General features: G+C 37.9%; 1 protein-coding gene across 3 annotated transcripts in view; it reads left to right on the forward strand.

Annotated features, from left to right (window-relative positions):
- Positions 1-831: 831 nt before the first annotated feature.
- Positions 832-22,170, forward strand: part of LOC101742582 (rho GTPase-activating protein 190) — a 46,693-nt gene continuing 25,354 nt past the window's right edge. For all 3 annotated transcript variants that reach the window (XM_038020847.2, XM_012697900.4, XM_038020848.2), the window contains exons 1-17: positions 832-971; positions 1,455-1,588; positions 5,203-5,315; positions 6,861-7,005; positions 8,019-8,221; positions 9,447-9,689; positions 10,100-10,200; positions 10,743-10,830; positions 11,714-11,841; positions 12,676-12,838; positions 13,887-13,996; positions 14,457-14,643; positions 16,106-16,221; positions 19,385-19,534; positions 20,100-20,202; positions 20,475-20,631; positions 21,218-21,324. In XM_038020847.2, coding sequence (XP_037876775.1) covers positions 1,525-1,588; positions 5,203-5,315; positions 6,861-7,005; positions 8,019-8,221; positions 9,447-9,689; positions 10,100-10,200; positions 10,743-10,830; positions 11,714-11,841; positions 12,676-12,838; positions 13,887-13,996; positions 14,457-14,643; positions 16,106-16,221; positions 19,385-19,534; positions 20,100-20,202; positions 20,475-20,631; positions 21,218-21,324 — 2,178 coding nt within the window. In that variant the 5' untranslated portion in view covers positions 832-971; positions 1,455-1,524. The remainder of the gene's footprint in view (positions 972-1,454; positions 1,589-5,202; positions 5,316-6,860; positions 7,006-8,018; positions 8,222-9,446; positions 9,690-10,099; positions 10,201-10,742; positions 10,831-11,713; positions 11,842-12,675; positions 12,839-13,886; positions 13,997-14,456; positions 14,644-16,105; positions 16,222-19,384; positions 19,535-20,099; positions 20,203-20,474; positions 20,632-21,217; positions 21,325-22,170) is intronic.

Raw genomic sequence — 22,170 nt, forward strand, 5'->3', positions numbered from 1 at the left:
AAAAAGTGGTACCCACTCGCGCGGACTCACAAGAGGTCCTACCACCAGTAATTACGCAAATTATAATTTTGCGGTTTCATTTGTGTCGTGTCAACCCCCACAGATATCCATGGATTGCCGTGGGGGCTTACAGGACCACCTTCGGGGTAATTTCAGCCGCAAAGCAGTAAAGATTTCTGGTTTGTAGACGTCAGCTGTTATGGTATTGCATTCATGTTGTAATGGCTATAATGTCCGATAGCATTTCACTTTGATCCATCTATGCAATAAAAAGAAATTAAAAACTAAACTAAGGAAATGTAAATAAACTGAGTTCTTACCGGTAGGTATCACCACTCTGTCTATTTTTTGGTTTAAAGAGTGGAACAGCCGTTGTATTCTAAAAACTAAGGCCTTAGAACTCATTTCTCACGCTTTACATTGTTGAAGTCTATGAGCTCCAGTAACCACTTATCATCAGATGTATCGTCCATCCATAAGGGCAAAAAAATATAAAAATATATTATGGAATGAAACGAGATGGAACCAAAACTTTAATGAAAAAACCTAAAAAATCACTTCCGGGAGGTTTGTTTACTTTTCTCACACTTTTGCAGTAGCATGGATGGATACCAGGTGGTTGAAGAGCTACCTTATTAGGAGTTAGTTAGTAGTAACAAGAAATTCATAAAATAAATGAATCCACTCAAGCTTGACAGCTAGTTGTCTGATAGCTTAGTAAGAAGATGAACAATGGAATCTTTAGGCACTTTCTCAAAGCATTCTGTGACTGCATGGCAGACTTGGTAGTAATACCACCACAAAACAAAGAAAATTGAGAGGGGCTAAAAGTCTTGTAGCCAATAGCCGTAAAAAAATAAAAAAATAAAAGCTAAGAAAGCGAGTTGTGTCAAGAATTTTGCGTTTTTAGTTAGAAATCATTTAGAATTAAAGGAAAATGTAAAGTAATCAATTTACAAAAGTTTCAACATGTAAGTTTAAATGTGACATGTATAAAACTATGTTAGCTCGTAGAAAGAATAATTCTAAAACGCAATAATTCGTGTCTCAAAGGGCAGGCTAATAGAAGGGATGACGGTTTTTATTGCTTTTTAATTATTAAATGATAGTGTTTTTTGGTCAAAGTCAACGATTTTCATGTTCAATAATTATTATCTAAAATGTATAAGACGTTTGTTTCGTTAAAGTGAAAAGCCGTCATTTTAACATAATCGGCACATCTGGCAAATCTATGATTGACGAGTCCTTACATGCAGTTACGAGTTTGTCTTGTTGTTAAACTTGTTACATCAATTCTGTTATGATTATTTCGTTAATCATAAAAACCTAATTTTATCCTAAACTAATACATCATTTTTGCATGAATCTCATTGTTTGTAATATTAATATTATTGTTAACAATTTAAGGGCTACTAGATTATTAAACATTCTAAGATTGACATATTTTGTTTTAGTGTTATGAAGAATGTTACGAAAATTTTGAAAAAGTTATTGTGATCAAAGTGTGTGATAAATTCTGGAAAGATGGCAAAAAAATCTGATAATACTGGCGGGAAGCTGGTTACCATATCTGTAGTTGGTTTGTCTGGTAAGTGCAATTTAATATTCCTAAATAGTTGTAATATAGGTTACCAGAAGTTATTAAGAAGTGTTCTGTCAATCTTGTTTTTATTTGAAATAAAAATTCATTGTTGCTTGAGTGCCTTGATATATATAAAAAAAGGGTTTTGTTTTATAGTTTTATGAACAGATTTCCACCGAAATATACATACTTAAGAGCTATATTTTATTGCTAGTGTCCTTATTGTCTTTAGTTTGTATCAATTTGGTATTTTTATAACTTTATCTGGATTTCTTTATATGCTCTTTAAAATACAATAAAGTATGGAGTATTTTTGATAGGAAAACATTTTGTTGATGTTTTATATAAGTTCTCGACAATTTTAAAAATAACTACCACTTTCATTCTGTTTATTTTCACCTAAATTTATCAATTTCTAAATTCTTTGTTCAAATACCAGACTATCCAGACATTAATAATAAAAACAATTTAAAAACTAGTTATAAAAATAATGTTTCAATACATAAAAATAGTGATCCAAATCACTATTTTATATGAACTGAACATGATTTATACTTTGATTGAATTACTAGGTAAAATTTGGTGCCTAGTTATTTTGTGTTACTCTATATATTATTATCATGGTTATCATACCTTCAGGACCTGAATTGTTTCATACATACTGCAGATTAATTAACTAAATTTTGTAAAAAAGACATATTACAAGTATACATCATTGATATGTTTACATGTATGAAATAAATCTGAAAACTAAAAAATTAAAAAAGGTTGATTTGAATGATATTGAATTGTTTTGAATGTTAATTAGTATAATATTAAATGAGATGTAAATGGTTCCTTTGAGATTTTTTCTTCCAATTTACAGGAACAGGTCAATAGTTTTTATGGATTATGTTATGAAAATCTCAGTTAATAATTACAACTACATTTATGTCTGTGCCTTCAAAAACTTTACAGCATTTGAAATATCAATAATAAACTCGTGATTAGTAAAAGTATTATAACAGCAAAGAAACATGTTTTCTCTTAACTGTGTGATAGATTTTGTTCCCAATAGTCCGCACCCCTGACTTGTTGTAGGTGTGATGCTCACATTCAAAGTAATAGGGAAGACTTGACTTTTTTTGGAGTAGAGCAAAATAAGATTGAACAAAAAATAACACTAGTGCATAATTTCCAATGTTCCCCAGGAACGAGCTTTTTAATAGTAGAGATGACAAGCACTGGCATTCACATCCATTGGGTGTCAAGATTATTGATGTCCATAGACCAAAAAGTGAATATCAATGAATACACACACACACACGGGCCACAAGTGTATCAAACTCAGTTGCATCAGACTAAGACCTAATGAATTTGAATTAATTACTCTTATCGGAACAAATAGGTAGAATGCTGGTTCATGCAAAATGTGCAATGTGACAAAAATGATTGGACATGAAACTATAATTTGTGATACTGCTGATAATATACTGAGACTTACGTTCATCCACATTTTGATGGGATTGTAAGCAAGTAACACATTTTAACAAACAAATATAATTAATTAATTAATTTTATTATTCTCAATATTAATGTAACTTAATCATATTTCATTATGAGATTATGTTGTTTTAAATTTAATTTATGAAAATTAAAGCGTAGGTACACTTAAATTGTAGATAAATGCCTTGTATTGTGCAAGAGAGGTTTTGTATCCAGCAACAATGCTGTCAATTTCTAAATAAGGAGAGCAACAATTGATTTCAACATTTGTAATTGAAAGGAAACTTAGTGCATTTGTTATGGTAATTTTGTTGTGTGCTTAGTACTTTATAGTGTTGCAAGTACAGTAATTGTTGGAAATATACTTGAACTGAATTAATCTATGTATTGCAGTTGAAAATAATATTAAATAAAAACGTTGACATTCTCATTAGATGTAGAAATTAAATTATGCAGGTCGGTAAATGGAAACATTTTTAATGATGTTGTAATTTTGAAAAATACACCATAAAAAATAAACATGTTTTTCAAAGTATACCCACATTTAGTCATGACTTCAAGTCATTTAGTTTTAAAAGTAATAATTAATTGATTTTTTCCCAAAATTGGTTCAAATGCATAATGTAGTTGAACTTGTGTGAGTTTTGGAAAATATAATCACATCTGAACATATTGTGATTGTCCTTAATCTATTGTTATATTGTCATCAACACTATTTCCACATCTAAAGTTTGTGTGCTCAAAAAACTGTTTGTATTGTCAAGAGTAAGTTGATACACTTTTGATATGAATCATATTATGATTCTATGTATTTATGATGTTATCATTTATTTTCATAAAATTTAACATCTGTTTAGATATCATTGGATTATTTGAATGTTATGAAACAGAGATTAACATATAAGTTTTTTCCTAAATAATTTTAGAGGGCAGTTTGCTAGCTAAAATTTAGGCCAGAATTCTACCAATTTGTTGCACTAGACTATTATGGCTTATTTAGTAGGAGCATATATTGCAATGTATACATAAATTCACTGTTCTGAGTTTGAAATTTAATTTGCATTAAGGTGGTCCAACCTTATAAACTGGAATTTACAAAAATAGAGATTTGTAGTGGTTATTGCATTGTACCTATTCTGTCTTACAATTCTCCTTATTACCTGATCAAACTTGCCAGAATTTATTCTGACTATTGTTAAGTATTTAAGGAACCTGTTGTTGAATTTACTCACTCAACTTATCAATGGTCCTGAAATATTCCTTGATATGCTAATGGCAACTAAAGAAAGTTTAACTGGGCAAATCAAGGACCTAAAAACATGAGGCAGCAACTCACATGTATTAATTTGAATAATGATAATGAATAGATTCAATAATATAAACTTCATCATTGTTGGGTTGCATATTGTGTATTATGAATTATGAAAAAGAAACACTGATTTAAATCATCTTGATCGTGAAAAATAAGCTGGTCCTCAGCTAGACGTTCGCGCAAGGCGCGTCTACCTCTTGGTGCAATAATTCACTTCGATTTAATTCAATGACAACGTTTGAATTCATTTCATTCTCATATTGAATTTTCCGCTTAATGAACATAAGTTAAATCCAAAAGTTCTAATAGCTATTAAATAAGAGATGTAATACTTTAATCGTTTCTTAACTTTTTTTAAATAATATCGTTATTAAATCAACATGTCCCTCATTTTTAAAATAAATGCAAGCACATAATAATAATATAATTCACTCACTTTTTAAATTTCATATATTTTTTTAATTTAGTGATTTTTAATTATTAGATTTTTTTTTATATTTTTTATTGCTTAGATGGATGAACGAGCTCGCAGCCCACCTGGTTTTAAGTGGTTACCGGAGCCCATAGACATCTACAACGTGAATGCGCCACCCACCTTGAGATATAAGTTCTAAAGTCTCAGTATAGTTACGACGGGTAACTCATCCTTCAAACCGAAACGCATTACTGTTTCACGGCAGATATAGGCGGGGTGGTGGTACCTACCTGTGCGGACTCACAAGAGGTCCTACCACCAGTTATCGGAATTTAGTTATTTTAGTAGATTTCAAGATAATTTACGAGTCTTCGTTCGAATTTCAAGGAATAATTTGTCTTATTTAAGGTACGGAAAAGGAGAAAGGGCAGCTAGGCGTGGGCAAGTCGTGCCTCTGTAACAGGTTTGTTCGAACCCACGCCGATGATTACAACGTCGATCACATTTGCGTTCTGAGTCAGGTAAGTGTTACCGATACTGTCACAGAATATTTGAGTCGACTATTATCAAAGGCGGCAATCTGACTTTTGGACAATGATTGGTAAATCAGAAAAACGAATTATTGACTTTGTATTCCATCGGCAGTCACAAAACTCTTCGGAACGACATCTTAGATAAATAACAGGTTAACTATTAACCTTTATTTAATGCAGGTTTTGAACCGTATTCTTTGAAGGAGACGATTATATTCAAATAAATCTGTATTGACATATCAATAAAAATTTTTTTGTCCAAATGTACAGATTGCCGCCTTTGATAATAGACGACTCATTTTTAGTTGAATGAAGCGTCACTACATAGTATAAGACAAAGATATGTCTGTCCCTATGTATGCTGAAATCTTTAAAACTACGCAACGGATTTTGATGCGGTTTTTTTAATAGATAGAGTGATTGAAGAGGACGGTTTATATGTATAATAACATCTATTAAATAGTGGAGAAATCAATAATAAATTACAGTTTCCGAAGCGAAGCGAGGGCGGGTCGCTAGTTTATTATATCGCAGGGCGAAAGGCTGTTTGGTTTAAGCGACATTTCGCTTAACACGCGGCCATTATCTTTGTAATCAAAGGTCCGTTTTATTTAGTATTAGCATCAACGATTCGATGTTTTTAATAGAACTTCAATTAAGTTTACTACTCCCTTCAAATAGACGAAGAAGTGTTTTTGTTTTCATATTTTTTGACCTTTTTTAAATTTTGAATCGCTCTTCTGTGAAGTTGTGAAAATGTCCCTTAAACCAAATAGCTTTTCACCTCTTGATATTGTTTTGTGTTTAGGGTTGAAGGATTCTGGTGGCCCGGAGGCCTTTCCAGTTTCACCAAGACAGATTGTGACGTAACAGGTAAGCACTTATATAAACATGTCTCAGTTTATTACTCTCTCCTAATAAACTGATAAATTTTTATATAAGTGCTTACTTACTACGAGGCGAGCAAAAGCTCAGCTAGGAGTGGTGGGATTTGCTCAAAACTCAAGAGCAGCTCCTTCGCGAATGAATCTACTACCGGATCGGAATCGCGACCCGCTGAGAATATCCGGCGAGAAACTCAGCGAGCTGATGCATGGGTTAAGTTGCGGTTACCGGGGTCCTTTCCTTTTTAGCCTGCTCCTAGTGTTAGAGCTGAAGGCGTCTAATGCAAAGGCTAGTGGATCTGATGAATCCGTAGGGACGTGTCGTGATATTACGATATCTCCATATTAGAAGCGGACGGGCACCCCTCAGACACAGCCCACTGAGTTTCTCGCCGGATCTTCTCAGTGGGTCGCATTTCCGATCCGGCGGTAGATTCTGCGAAGCACGGCTCTTGCTAGGGTTCGTGTTAGCAACGTCATCCGGTTTGAGCCCCGTGAGCTCACCTACTAGTTAAGGCGACGCATAGCCTCTCAAGGCTATCTGCATAGGTAGGGGGAAAAAAAGGACGGGAAATACTTGATTATGCTATATGACAATACCGGTGTGCGTCCTACAACATCATGATGAACACGTGTTTGTATGTTTCAGTCGGATTTCAGCGGGCGCGTTGTGAACAACGATCATTTCCTGTACTGGGGCAACGTGCAGAAGGAGAACGACGATCAGGAGTACAGGTTCGAGATAGTCGAGCAGACCGAGTTTGTGGACGATGCGTGCTTTCAGCCGTTCAAAGGTGAACTTCACTTAAATTAGAAATGAGAATAATAATATCATATTAATAATATTTTTTTACTAGTGGTAGGACTTCTTGTGAGTCCGCACGGGTAGGTACCACCACCCTGCCTATTTCTGCCGTGAAGCAGTAATGCGTTTCGGTTTGAAGGGTGGGGCAGCCGTTGTAACTATACTTGAGATCTTAGAACTTATATCTCAAGGTGGGTGGTGCATTTACGTTGTAGATGTCTATGGGCTCCAGTAAGCACTTAACACCAGAGCTCTTCCACCAATCTAAGCGATAAAAAAAATCCAGCTGGGTTAGGGGCCTGATACAGAAGGCAGTTATCCTCGATACTGCGCGCATTGTTAGGAGTTTTGTCACTCTGGACTCCTAACCATATGTGGTTTGTGTCGGAGACACTGCCATCAGCGGAAATCTATTTTTATATATTGTTTTTTTAAATATAGTATATAATTAGTAAGATTTCAAATAAATATAGATTATAATAATAATGTACTTAAAGATTAAAATCGACTGAACTCATAATATCGTTAATTCGCTTAATGTTATTTAAATTGTGTCTGGTAATTGTTTAAACGGCCGTCTGGTGTAGTGGTAAGTGACATGGTCACTGCACAAGGGGGTCGCGGGTTCGAATCCCGCCAAGGGAAGATATTTGTATGATAAATATAAATGTCTTTTCCAGGGTTATGGATGTATATTAAATATATGTATGTGTATAATAAAATCTTACATTTATATCCGTTATCTGGTACCTGTAACACAAGCTCTTTATGAACTTATCACGGGACCAGTTAACGTGGCGTGATTGTTAGTAAATATTTATTTATTATTTATTATTATTATTATTTTAAATATACAAAATAAATATATCATTAGCTATTGCGTTTGCTATTCAACAAAAAAAAGCGCTGAATTTGTTTCGCTGATTATTCTGCTCTTGGAATTTGCAGCAGAGATGACCTTGAACTTTTGAAATGATATAAATAATTGATTTTTTTTTGTAGTTGGCAAAACTGAACCGTACGTGAAGCGATGCGTCGCCACGAAACTCCAGTCGGCCGAGAAATACATGTACGTGTGCAAGAACCAGCTCGGCATAGAGAAGGAGTACGAGCAGAAACTGATGCCGGAAGGGAAGCTCACCGTTGACGGGTTCATGTGTGTCTATGACGTCAGCCTGGTGCCGGGGAGGACTTGGGAGAAACAGGTATGATTGATGTAACGTTTTGTTTTGTTAGTTTTGGTTCTGGAGTCATCATAGCGAGATTGACGTGTCGCTTTTTTTTCCTACATATTCTAGTAGTAACCTTGATGGGTTATTCTAGATTCCGAGCTAGTACGTCCTATTCTAGTAACCTTGAGGGGTTTTCCTAGATTCACCGAGCTAGTAGGGGGCTCAAACTGGGCGTGTTGCTAAAACTGGCCTTAGCAAGAACAATGCTTCGCAGAATCTACCACCGGTTTGGAAACGCTACACACTGAGAAGATCCTTCGAGAAACTCAGTGGGCTGTGTTTATGAGTTAATTTACTCGTCGAGCCCTTCAGCACAGGCGACGGGTTCGCCGAGGATGGTGACCGGCACACGTCGCGGTTTTAAGGACAGCAATTATAAGCGAAATTCGACTTCGGTCAAGGCTGCCGGCCGCTTAGAACAACATTCCCATCTCATCCCATGAGTGTCGTAAAAGGGGTCTAGGGAATTATCGGAAAATGTGAACAGTGTTCTTTGTGTATAATCGTCCTTGCGTCGTATTCCTCATTGCTGAGGGTCGTGACCACCCTTTTGTATCACCTTCGCACGCACGATCTTGTATAATACCGGCATGCTTCATGCGATAATTGGCTGTTACGGGTAGTATTGTAATCCCATGCGAGGGGGTCTCAGCACTCTGCCTATTTATGATTCAAAGCAATAGTAGATTGGAGCTTTTAAAGTGGGATAGATAGAACTTAAATTTAGATATCATCTCTCAAGGTTGGCGGTGGCATTGTGATGTCTATGAGCTTCTATAGCCACTGAACATCACGCGGGCCGTGAGTTCGTTGACCTATCAGCACAATAAATAAAAAAGTTCAAAATGAAATGGGCCCTTAACTCCTCAGTCGCCTACAGCGTTGCTTTCTCACTGAACGGTCGAAGGATCACTTGAACGGTCGAAGGATCACTTGAACGGTCGATTCCTTCTTTTGTCGTCTTACATGAGAACGGTCAATTCGTTCCTTGTCGTCTCGTTTGTGTCCGCCTTTTAAGAAGTCAAAAAATGTACTGGCTGCCGCTAGTCACGTACGCCCTCGTTCCATTTCTCTCTTTATTTTTGAATTCTTGCCAAATCTCTATGTCCAGTCGTTGTAGGTCTTATGTCCTGTCAAAGAGGTTTCACGCCACGACACTCACACATACGTGACAAGTGTATATTTATAATTGTTACAGAACGAAATTATAGCGGCCATATTGCAGAATATAATCAAGCTCAAGAAGCCGGTTGTACTGGTGACTACGAAAAACGATGAGGCTTGCGACCAGGGAGTCCGGGAGGCCGAACGCTTAGTTCAAAGGAAAGAGTTCAAAGGTTCCATACCGATAGTGGAGACGTCCAGCCACGACAACGTCAATGTGGACCAAGCGTTCTTCCTGCTGGCCCAGATGATTGATAAGTCGAAAGCGAGGATCAAGGTGAGTTGTAGTATTAGTGCAATACCGCATGATCTACTGGTGGTAGGACGTATTGTAAGTCCGCGCGGGTATTTACCACCGCCCTGCCCATTTCTGCCGTGAAGCAGTAATGCGTTTCGGCTTGAAGGGTGGGGCAGCCATTGTACTGATACCATTGAAATCGAATCTCAAGGTGGGTGTCGGCATTTGCGTTGTAGATTTCTATGGGCTTCAGTAATCACTTAACACCATGTGGGCCGTGAGCTCGTCCATCCAACAATAAATAAATAAAACATGAAATTCAGAATTTGAATCGTAACAGTAGTTGGGATGTTGGATCGTGCGTGCAAAATACGCCACTCTGCCGCATTCTTTGTTTCGATCATGAACTATACATACGAGAAAATCCTGAACAGTTTGGTCTTGTCAAGGTGGCGAACTACGCGGAGGCTCTGCGCATAAGGCGGGAAACTTTGGACTTCGTGACGGAAGCGTTCACTCAGCTCATACGGATACACGTCGAGGATCATAAGTGAGTGTTACGTCTAGTCGCTTGTATACACATATATAGCACCTTTAGAATTGAAGTAGCTTCCGGCTTTGGAATGAGCTCCCCTCCACGGTGCTTCCCGAGTGCTATGACATGTCCTTCTTCAAACGAGGCTTATGGAGAGTACTTAACGGTAGGCAGCGGTTTGGCTCTACCCCTGGCATTGCTGAAGTCCATGGGCGACGTTAACCACTCACCGTCAGACGGGCCCTGTCCCCGTCCGCCTACTAGCGTAACAAAAAAAAAGAAAAAATTGGCTTAACTAAACATTTATCCTACTATCATCTAATAAAATTAAATTTAAATTTTAGTCTAAAAAAGGACAAAGTACGCTTTCCTTCAAGCACGTACTTTAAACTTTAAGGAGTGCGCTTTAAGGCTTAAGATATTAAAATCGGAATTGAAAAAAAAATTACAATTCTTCAATTACATCTGATCAGCAATGTCTTGTTTCCCTTGAAATTTCAATAATCTATATCTTGAAGAAAACAGAAAATTAATATCTTTCATTTGTTTTCCTTCAGAGAATTATGGTCTTCTGTGAGCAAGAGGCTTTGTCATCACGCGGAGTGGATTAAGTTTGTTCAACAGTTTGGGAATGATGGTACTCAAGTAAGTGCTGTGTGAATTCATTTAGTAATTAATATACGATCGTACGAAATATGAACTTATTTATAACGCCCAATGTTCGAAATACTCACAGAATAATTTTTAACTTTTGGAAAAATTATTATTTCCAATTTTATTTATTTATGACAATAACTTAAAGCTCCTCAATATTAAACCTGACGAAAGAAACAATCGTTTTACAAACAGAAAAAAATATCTTTTTGAATTGCTTGGTCAATATATTTATGCTCAACTCACTTATTCAAACTCATATAATACATATTATCTGTATATTAATACGTGAAGCAAAAACGTTGTTACCACTTTTTACGAAAATTGCGCGGACGGAGGAGTTTGAAACTTCCCATACTTATAGAGAATATAGAGAAGGACTGCAGAATGTTAATTTTTTTTTTATTATGCAAAAAAAGTTACAATAAATCAATAAAAAAAATATCTTTACACTACCATGTTTTTGACACACACGCTTGCATACTATTTTGTTTACTGTCAAATTTTTCTTATTGCTTATAGTCTGTGGTCAAATTGAGAATAGATTAAATATTGTTTTGTCTTTATTCATATTTGTCTGAAGTGTAGTCTTGGCGAAATCTGTGATTAAAGAAGTGTAATATCTTTGACAATAGAATCATCTCTTCTTAGTCGCATACTTCATTGCTGATGTGTCACTGAAAGCCCTCAGAATCATATAATGATAATGGTAATAATAAATGGATAGAATCATAATGGTGTACTAATTTATAATTTCAAATAATTTATAGTCGAATTTCGACTACCGAGGGATCACTAATATACTTAAACTACTTATATTATTCTTTGTCCTTCATGTTCTGTTGTGACAGTTCGTTGACATGTCCCTTGGCAGGTCGTGTTCCGTCGGCACGTGCGCCGCCTCAAGGAGGAGCGCTCTGCGAAGAAGCTGCGGAACCAACTCGCCAAGCTGCCTCAAGTGTTGGCGAGACTCCAGCTGCCCACCGAAGAACTACAAGAGAAGTAAGTCTTCTTAAACAATTAAAAAAAAAACTGTCAATATTTTTATCAGTCTTTAAATTTGGATATTAACTGATTGAATATGTAATGACCTTTTTTTTATTATCCCTTTAGGTTATGGTAGTTTTGACATTTAATTTAATTTTTTGTTTTATTATCATCATTATTTTTATTATATTTCGAATGTGTAGTTATTGTTTTTATTTAATTTTGATGTGCTATATGAAATGTCATTGTTTATGAATTTAATATGGATGCAAATCTGAAGTAAATGAAATAACTAAAATAAAAATTTGCTATCAAATATATGGGTCGACACTTCGACAGTCAATCGTTATTTTTTAATTTGAATAATAAAAGCAAAAATATAACAAAAACGGTGCGCGTGCAACTCGGTGCACGTGAATGAAGTGAAACTTCTTTTTCGATTTGTAGTATTGTGGTGTTCTTCATTTTTCATCTTTAAATCAGATTGCTCTTGTAATAGGGAATGCTGTGGTATAAGAAATGCGACATCTTCAACATTTATATTAAATATTTTTTAAATTATAGATCGAAAAATTTTTTTTTATGATAGTTCAATAAAATATTGAACGCTATCCGTTGCTATCGCTCGCGCTGGCTTGCAACAGGTCTACTACGCGCATGCGTTCGAGTGCCACGCGTTCACGCTCTCTCTGTCTCTTTCTATTCCGTGGTAGCGTTAAACGTTTAACGCTACCTTGCTGGAAGTCGCATTAGAAGTTTCACTTCAAAAGTATGTTGTATACAATTAAGTCCGAGGTGGATTTGTTGTAATATGGTCTTTAATGTAGATCGTTACGGATTGTTTTCCAGCGACTGGCCGGTGGTGGTGCGGCAGCTGCGCCTGCACCGCGACTTCTCGGTGTACTTCAGCGAGGGCCGCGGCGCCGACTCGTGCTCCGAGACCGGCTCCGAGCTGGACAGCCCCCTCGCCATCGACACCACGCTGCGGGTCGGCGAGAGGACTCGCTATCAGGTGCACAAACAAACTCTGTCACTGGTTAACCGTTTTAGTGCTGAGCTTATATTCATATATATTGTAGGCAGCGGCTTGGCTCTGCCCCCGGCATTGCTGAAGTCCATGGACGACGGTAACCACTCACCATCAGGTGGGCCGCATGCTCGGCTGCCTACAAAGGCAATAAAAAAATGCAGAAATAGCTAAAGGATTTTTGAAAAATAATGATTACATTAATCAATGTTAAATTCACAGAAAAATAATTTTAAATTTTTTTTATTGCCCGACCAGGCATACATTCGACTAGGCATAAGATAAATAAAATAGAAAATATTATAATAAAATTGTTATGTCGTATATTTTTATTAGCTATTTTCATGTGCTTATAACTTGTATTTACTATCCTATTCCAAATATACAATACATTACTGTCGAAACTGTGACCTGTGATTGCACAGAAACTTGATAAGCTATCCTAATAACGGCTAATCGGCCGTCTGGTGTAGTGGTAAGTGACATGGTCACTACACAAGGGGGTCGCAGTTTCAAATGCCGCCAAGGAAAGATATTTGTATGATAAATGTAAAAAATGTCTTTTTCAAGGTTATGTATGTATATTAAATATCTGTATGTGTATAATAAAAATCGTACATTTATTAACCTTATCTGGTACCTGTAACACAAGTTCTTTACGAACTTAGTACGGGACCAGTTAACGTGGCGTGATTGTTAGTAAATATTTATTTACTTACTAGCTGACCCGGCAGACTTCGTAATGCCTCAAACGATAAATAAAAGACCTAAACTTTTGTATAAAATAAACATAAAACAAACAAAAGGAATCCGTCCGAGGGGACACACATCAAAGGAAAAACAAAATTGTTATTTTTATTAAATTCCGAGCACTTTCATATTTATTTACCTTTTAAACCTTCTCTGGACTTCCACAAATCATTCAAGACCAAAATTAGCCAAATCGGTCCAGCCGTTCTCGAGTTTTAGCGAGACTAACGAACAACAATTCACTTTTACGTATATATAGATTATTTATTATCCTTTATTTTAGACACTCGGTCAGTCGCAGAAGATACCCTACGAGATATTGGAGACGAACGAGGCAGCTGCGGTGTTCAAGTCCTTCCTTCACGAAGCCCAGGAGGAGCAGAGGAATTATGAGTGAGTAAATAATCTATATGAATGGGATCCTAATGTTAATGAATGAATGAATGAATGAATGAATTAATGAATGAATGAATTAATTAATTAATGATTTCGTTTATTTCAGACAACAAGTCCATATGTGTACATAGTATTATTGAAACATACTGAAAATTAACAACACCATACATATAAAAAAGATACATTTATTTAAAAAAAATATTAGTTTAATACATTTAAAATATTCCATTCTACTGATACTTACTTCGAATCAACCATTATTATTATTATTATTATTATTATTATTTAGTCCGCAAGTGAACCACGGTACAATGGTTCAAGTACCGACAGTCATAATGGTCTGTTAATGCCTATTGAGAGTCACGTATAGAAATGAGTATCTTTTTTTTATGATTGAAGAATTAGTGTTGGCCCGGAAGCCTTTCCAGTTTCACCACGACAGGATGATGCTTAACAGATGGTGTCAGCAATTCAAACGTCTCCTGGAGGAGACCGGGTACGTGACCCCTGGGAAGCAGCTGTCGGAGGTGCGCGTGCTGCTGATGGGCAGGGAGTGCTACGAGGCCCTCTCCGAAGAACAACAGCAGAGGGTCTACGACCAGCACCAGAGGCAGATACAGCGTCGGGCGAAACACAACTTTCAGGTATTGTCCTTCAGCCCCTGCGCAAGTATGACACGCAAAATCGTGAAGCGTTCCGCGTTTTCTACAGCGCGTTTCCAGAGGTCTTTTTTGCCACGTACCATCCGGCTATGGAATGAGCTCCCCTCCACGGTGTTTCCCGAGCGCTATGACATGTCCTTCTTCAAACGAGGCTTGTGGAGAGTACTTAACGGTAGGCAACGACTTGGCTCTGCCCCTGGCATTGCTGAAGTCCATGGGCGACGGTAACCACTCACCATCAGGTGGGCCGTATGCTCGTCTGCGTACAAGAGCAATAAAAAATTCATTCACTTTCAATTTGTCAGTAAATTTTAAAATATAATTAATTAACCGTAATGTCTTAGTTTAATTGGTTAGAGAGTATTTAAGCTGTGTTTTTTGTAATTAGTCGGAAAGCATTTTAACATTAACAATATACACTTTGTTACTTTAATTTGGGTCGACACGTTTAATTTTTTTGTAATATGTAAGTACCGTAAAATTACTATACACTGACAGTGTGGTCACCCCATTTTATTTTTATTATAACTGTTACAATATTACATTATTACAATATCGTTTCTTTAGGTTTAAATGTGTAATAACGGTGGCTTATTAACTATTTAGTACCTGTGAAAGTTCACAAATGTGGGAAAATAAAACAAAGCCGCTGGGCGTATCTTCTCGGGATCTTCCAAAAAGTCCACTGAAAAATCCTCAGTAAATAACCACTATTTTATTGAGATTGTATTTCATCAATACGGTTATTTTGAATAATGTTGGTACCGCCGTAACCAGCTGTAGTTAGTATGAGATCGGGTGTGCGTTCAACATGGGCACTGTAATAATACATTACACATACTCATAAAAAACAATTTAACTGTTTATTTTTATTTTTAAATAAACTACTACTAATTGAATTTAGAACTGTCTGATGAACTCATCTTTGTTTAATACTTCACTATTAAATTTTATTGCCTTTTGTTTATTTCACTTTCACACTAAACATGCAAATTACCCGAGCACAACAATGGCGGAGAATTTTAGGTGCGTGAGAGCAGACGTAGACACTAACGCGCATGTAAAAGTTACACTTTCTTCCCTGTACGGCAGGAGGAAAACCGAACTTTCGGCGTAGGTAGGAGAAAAATAATGTTTCAAAATCGGTTTATTTTTTCGGTGAACATACATAGATAAAAAATTATGGTCGAATTGATAACTTCCTCTTTTCAAGTCGGTTAAAAAGCGTGGTTTTGGTACCTAAAATAGCTCTAACATTCTATTATTTAAAAATATTTTCACTTTCTACGTAAATAAAGTGGGGGGTAAAATTTCGCGTTATGCCAAAGTAACGAAGTCGCGGGAAAAAGCTAGTTTTGAATAATGTTGGTACCGCTGTAGTACCCAAGTTAGTATGGGATCGAGTGTGCGTTCAACATGGTCACTGTAAAATAACTATTTGTAGGAGTTGCTACTGGAGCACGCGGACCTGTTCTACCATTTCAAGAGCATATCGCCGACCGGGACCATAACGCAAGAAGACATCAAGGAAATCACCGATGTGCTGCAAGATGACTTTAGGTATGTCTCGTGGGGATTCAGTATCTAGACACAAAGGACCGTGGGCATCACCCACCGGCTCGCGCTATTCGACACGTGCTTTGGATGCGTCTTCATTAATATTAGGGGTTAAAGTATGAAATTGCCGATTTGCCTTTTACTGGTGGTAGGACCTCTTGTGAGTCCGCACGGGTAGGTACCACCACCCCGCCTATTTCTGCCGTGAAGCAGTAATGCGTTATGGTTTGAAGGATAAGGCAACCGTTGTAACTATACTGAGATCTTTGAACTGATTGATATCTCAAGGTGGGTGGCGCATTTACGTTGTAGATGTCTATGGGCTCCAGTAACCACTTAACACCAGGTGGGCTGTGAGCTCGTCCACCCATATAAGCCATAAAAAAAATTGTACTAAAAAATTGAAATTCCTTTTTTTTCATTTAACATATTTATTTAATCAAAATGTCTACCATTATTATCTATACATTGCTGCCATCTAATAGGGAGGTCATTTATGCCTTTGCGATAGAACTCTGGTGATCTAGATTCTACAAACTGTGTGAAAGCATTTCGTATTGCCTCCTGGGAAGAAAAGTTTTTATCACGTAGAAAATTGTCCAAATCACGAAAAAAATGGTAATCCGTTGAGCAAGGTCTGGCGAATACGGATGGTGACGAATGGTTTCTAATTGCAGTTCCTGTAGAGTTAAAAAGTTTCTCGTGCTGTATGAGGTCTCGCGTTATCTTGTAGCAATAATGGTGAAGATGCATTCATGAGTCGGGGTTGTACCATTTGAAAAAAGTTTCACTCAAAAATCTTTAACCATGAAGGTTTTATGTGAATTTGAAGTACCTATTACAATAAAACTCCAATTTCATTCTTTTAACTAACCCCTATTATATCGAGGGCTGAAATGCCATTTGATTTTTAAAATAAATAAAATAAAATAAAATTCATTTAATTCAGACACTATTAAGTCCATATGTTGTAAGTTGAATAATACTTAGAACTATGTTAGTAAAATTAAAATTAAAATTAGCAATTAAAACATTTAAACATTTAATTCATAAATCTGCGCTGCTTTGAGGCACCTGGTATATGGGTATGTATATGAACCCGGTGTCTCAAAACAGCACATTCGGGTTTATTACCTATAACCATCAGGATATTATTAGTACTCGCACGAACCCCACGCATCAGCGAGGCCGTTCGTTTGCGGATGATTGATGAAAAGTCATCCACGTGAGCATCCGCAAACATACCCGATGCGCTACAGTACCGCGGGAGCCCCAACAACATCCTGAAAGCATTATTATATTGCACTCGGAGAGCATTGTATGCCCGCCGCGCATATCGAACCCACAGGGTACAGGTATATAAGGACTGGCAAAACGCCTTGAACAAGGTTACCTTAACCTGTGCGGTACAACGGTAGAACCTGCGGGCCAGCATACCGCAGCGGACAGCCAACGCTCTCCGTTCCCTTTCAATATCTGCATCGTCTTTAAGGTGCTCAGTTACAATATGGCCAAGGTATTTGAACTCAGTAACCCACTTCAGTGGAGTACCTCCGAGCGTCACTGGTGGCACATAACTCGGTTTTGTCTTTGCTGCCTTAAAGACGAGCAGTTCACTTTTTTTAACATTATAGCGGAGCCCGTGAGATTTCGCGTACCTCTCACAGATGGACAACAACCGCCGGAGAGCACCGATCGATGGGCTCAACAGCACCATGTCGTCAGCGTAACTGATGCTGTTCACACAGTGACCATCAATCGAGCAGCCGACACGTGCCTCACCGAGTGCCTCGATCAACTCATTAATATACAGGTTGAAAAGCGCCGGTGAGGTTAAGCCCCCCTGCCTCACCCCGCATTCCAACCTGTACTCCTCCGAAAGTGTGTTTGACCATCTTACCTGATTGGTCTGATACTCGTACCAATGGGAGAACAAGTCCACGTAAGGTCCGGGTACGCCCGTCTGCCTCAACTTACCCCACAACAAGTCGTACCTGACTAGGTCGAAAGCCTTCGAAAGATCGAGAAACACTGCATAAACAGGCGTATTCCTCTCCGTGTAGTATCCCACCACATGCTTTAGCGACAGGATTGCACACTCGGTAGATAACATCGGTGTAAAACCGAACTGAGCATCACTTAATTTAAGATGATCACTCACCTGCCGCTCGAGCACTGCATCGAGTACCTTAGCAGTTATGGTTGCCAGGGAGATCGGCCGATAGTTGTTACGATCCGATACGTCGCCTGTTTTATTTTTTAAAATCGGGACAACGACCGTTCTCCGTTTTAGCGACATTCTTGCAACTTTACAGTATGGCCATTTAAACTATAAAATTTGGAAAAAATATTATAACAAAGACACTTCTTCAGCTATTTGAATAGAGTAAACTTGGTTGAAGTTCAATTAAAAACATTGAATTGTTGATGCTAATACCAAATACAGCGGACCTTTAATTACAAAGATAAATGTCGCGTATTAAACGGAATGTCGCCTAAATCAAATAGCCTTTAACCCTTCGATATAATTATAATAAAAAATGCGAGATTAAACCGTAATTATAGTTATTATTACGCAACATAGTTTAATGTTTATTTTGTATAACAATAGTACCATTCATGTCAGCCCTCGGAATGTTTTGAAAAAGGAACTCGATTTAATTACATAGATAAATTTCGCGTATTATGCAAAAAGTGGCTTAAACCAAATAGCCTTTCACCCCTCCAATTATGATATTTTTATACTAAGCACTTTAATTACCTTCTGCGGATTACAATATCTGGTAATTTTTAAACACATACGTTAGTTATTGTAAGATTTTCAAATCATTAAGGAATATAATGTTACGTACGCGCTGGGGTTCGGGATAAATAAAATTCCACCGTGTTACAAGTTAAAAACTGTAAATTCTCCATTCGCTCCTTCCGCTTCGCTTCAGGTGATCCGTTGGCTGTTTCGCTTCGAGTAGTTCCGGTTACTAACTGACTGCGTGCCATCTCTGCAACGTTTTTATAGTCGATACCACATCTCTAGAATTATCGAGAATATTTCACACATTTCGAGTATTGTGTTTCCGCTATCTTACAATAGATGGCGTTATACTTGTATTCGGCGATAGATGGTGTTACTCGTACCGGCGTAACATTAATATCGATAAACTGACAGGTACAAAATGCTGGATCGGATGGAGCAAGACAGGAAGCTGATGCTGTTCCAGCACCTCGGGTTCGTGCACTGCCCGATGCGGGAGCACTGCCCCGCCGGACCCAACTGTCTGGACGCCACCCTGCCCGTCATACTCAACACCAGAGTCGGGTTAGTGTCTATACAAAACTAGTATTTTAACTAGATGTACTTATAAATGCTACGGTCAACCAAAGTATTGATATAATTTTTTGCTGAGAATTAATTTAAGGAGTCACTAGTGACATTTACTACGCTGTGCTCTCTTACTACGCCGTGCTCTCTAAAGACATCTCCTATACCTATACTGTACAACTTGAGGGGAACGAAAAAGCGAACCTCCTAGACCAAGCTGGTGAAATTGCTGAGTAGACCGACGCTCCGAATCTTATTGTTTTTATATACGCCAGTCTATCTTGATAATGTCGTTAACGAGATTCAGGCGTCCATCAAATATCTAGTGCTCTATGATGGCTGCTTGCTACAAGTAGCAACAAGCTTGCTACGGTAGGCAGCGGCTTTTACGGTAGGCAGCGGCTTGGCATTACTGAAGTCCATGGATGACGGTAACCACTCACCGTCAGGTGGGCCATATGCTCGTCTGCCTATAAGGGCAATAAAAATAAAAAAATAAAAAAACAAGCTGAAGCTATTGACCCCTGAAATGTGAGTTTAATTTGACCTTATATTCGCCCAGGTCGCTGACGTCGGCAGGCGAGTCCCAGTGCCTGGCCGGGCCGCCCGCCGCGCCCTGGGCCCTCACCACCGACACCAACCACATCAACGTCATCATCCTCGGGGTCAGTGCTCTCTGTGTGGTCACGTGCGAGAGGGACGACAGATAGTCCCGCACCGACCTATGACTCTATCTTTTACTAGTGGTAGGACCTCTTGTGAGTCCGCACGGGTAGGTACCACCACCCTGCCTATTTCTGCCGTGAAGCAGTAATGCGTTTCGGTTTGAAGAGAGACCTTATAACTGATATGTCAAGGTGGATGGCGCGTTTACGTCGTAGATGTCTATGGGTTCCAGTAACTCCAGTAAGCAATAAAAAAAAAGTTAATTATTTAGATGGAAGGTGTGGCTGGCGAATTCGGCAAGCGCCTGATGGCCGGCTGCGACTCCGAGCGGCGCATCAACGTGCACGGACACAGCTGGAGGCTCGAGCAGAGGATCAGGACCGATGACTTCTCTGAAACGACCTCCATAGACGATTTTGCACCTAATGGTTAGTGTTATTTAAATTCAAATTAGCTTATATTCTTCTATAACGAGCTTTAGCAGGATGTTAGTTACTGTTTCTGGATTATAATCAAGGTTAAAAAGATTTTTATTAAAGTACCTGGTTCTGGCGATGACCCTTTGAAATCATTCACTTTAAAACTAATACAGAATAAAGTTTCACTGGCGTGAAGAATTACCAAGAAATTCAAGATTTAATTTTTGACCAAAAATACTTGTAATCAATAAATAAACTAAATTTATTAATTATTGTTATAAATACGCAGGTTTATATAATCATTCGATGTGCGAAAAATAAAATAGACCATTGCAGAATAAAATATCTATCAACGGGCTAACATTAAAAGTACACTTGAAAATTAATGTGTGGTTTCTCTACATATCAGCTTTATTTCCTTGGGATAATGCTGATTGTTTTTCAAATAAAAGTGGATTTTTCTCATTAAATTATGGTATTTAATAAAAATAACTCCAAACAGTAACCTCCTTCGTAGGTCTTGTAATATGTTGTCAATGAATTGTTTTGCTTCTTTTGTATTTTATTCTTAATAACCCATTTTTGCTTTTGAAAGGCTACTTCTGTGTGTATCAAGATCAAGAATCTTTTGAATACATCCGAGCTTGTGCCGAGAAGACTTTGCTTTGTAGTTTGGAACAAGAAGACAAACTGCCTTTTCAAGTAAGGCTTTATGTATATAATAGGAAGTGCATACTGGCATTTACTGGTGGTAGGACCTCTTGAAAGTCCACGCGGGTAGGTACCACCGCCCTGCCTATTTCTGCCGTGAAGCAGTAATGCGTTTCGGCTTGAAGGGTGGAGCAGCCGTTGTAACTATACTTGAGACCTTAGAACCTATGTCTCAAGGTGGGTGGCGCATTTACGTTGTAGATGTCTATGGGCTCCAGTAACCACTTAACACCAGGCGGGCTGTTAGCTCGTCCAACCATCTAAGCAATAGAAAAAAATTGTCGAGGGAACGACTCATCTGTTGTTAAGCGGTCACTGGAGCTCACCGACATCAACAACGTACGGCCTTGTTCAGCTGCCTTGAGTCTCAATTCTTCAGTACAACGGCTGCCTCACCCTTCAAACCGAAGCGCGTTACTGCTTCACGGCAGACCGCGTTGCGTGGGCTGGTGAGGGTACCTGTCCAATCATCTCCATTGATGTTTGGAAGAAACATGCAATTATGTCTCTACATTGTATTGAAATTGTGTATTTAATGAAGTTGTAATGGTATAGTTAGTTTTTATTTTTAAACTAGCTGACCGGGCAGAATTGGTAGTGCCTCAATCGATAAATAAAAGACCTAAACTTTTGAATAAATTAAACTTAAAACAAACAAAAGGAATCCGTCCGACTGGGGGAGGGGGGGGGGGGGCGGAAACATCAAAGGGAAAACAAAATTGTTATTTTTATTTAATTCCGAACATTTTCATATTTATCTACCCTTTAAACCTTCTCTGGACTTCTACAAATAATTCAAGAGCAAAATTAGCCCAATTGGTCCAGCCATTCTCGAGT

Source organism: Bombyx mori, chromosome 27 (assembly GCF_030269925.1).
Source record: "Bombyx mori chromosome 27, ASM3026992v2".
Lineage (NCBI taxonomy): Eukaryota > Metazoa > Arthropoda > Insecta > Lepidoptera > Bombycidae > Bombyx > Bombyx mori.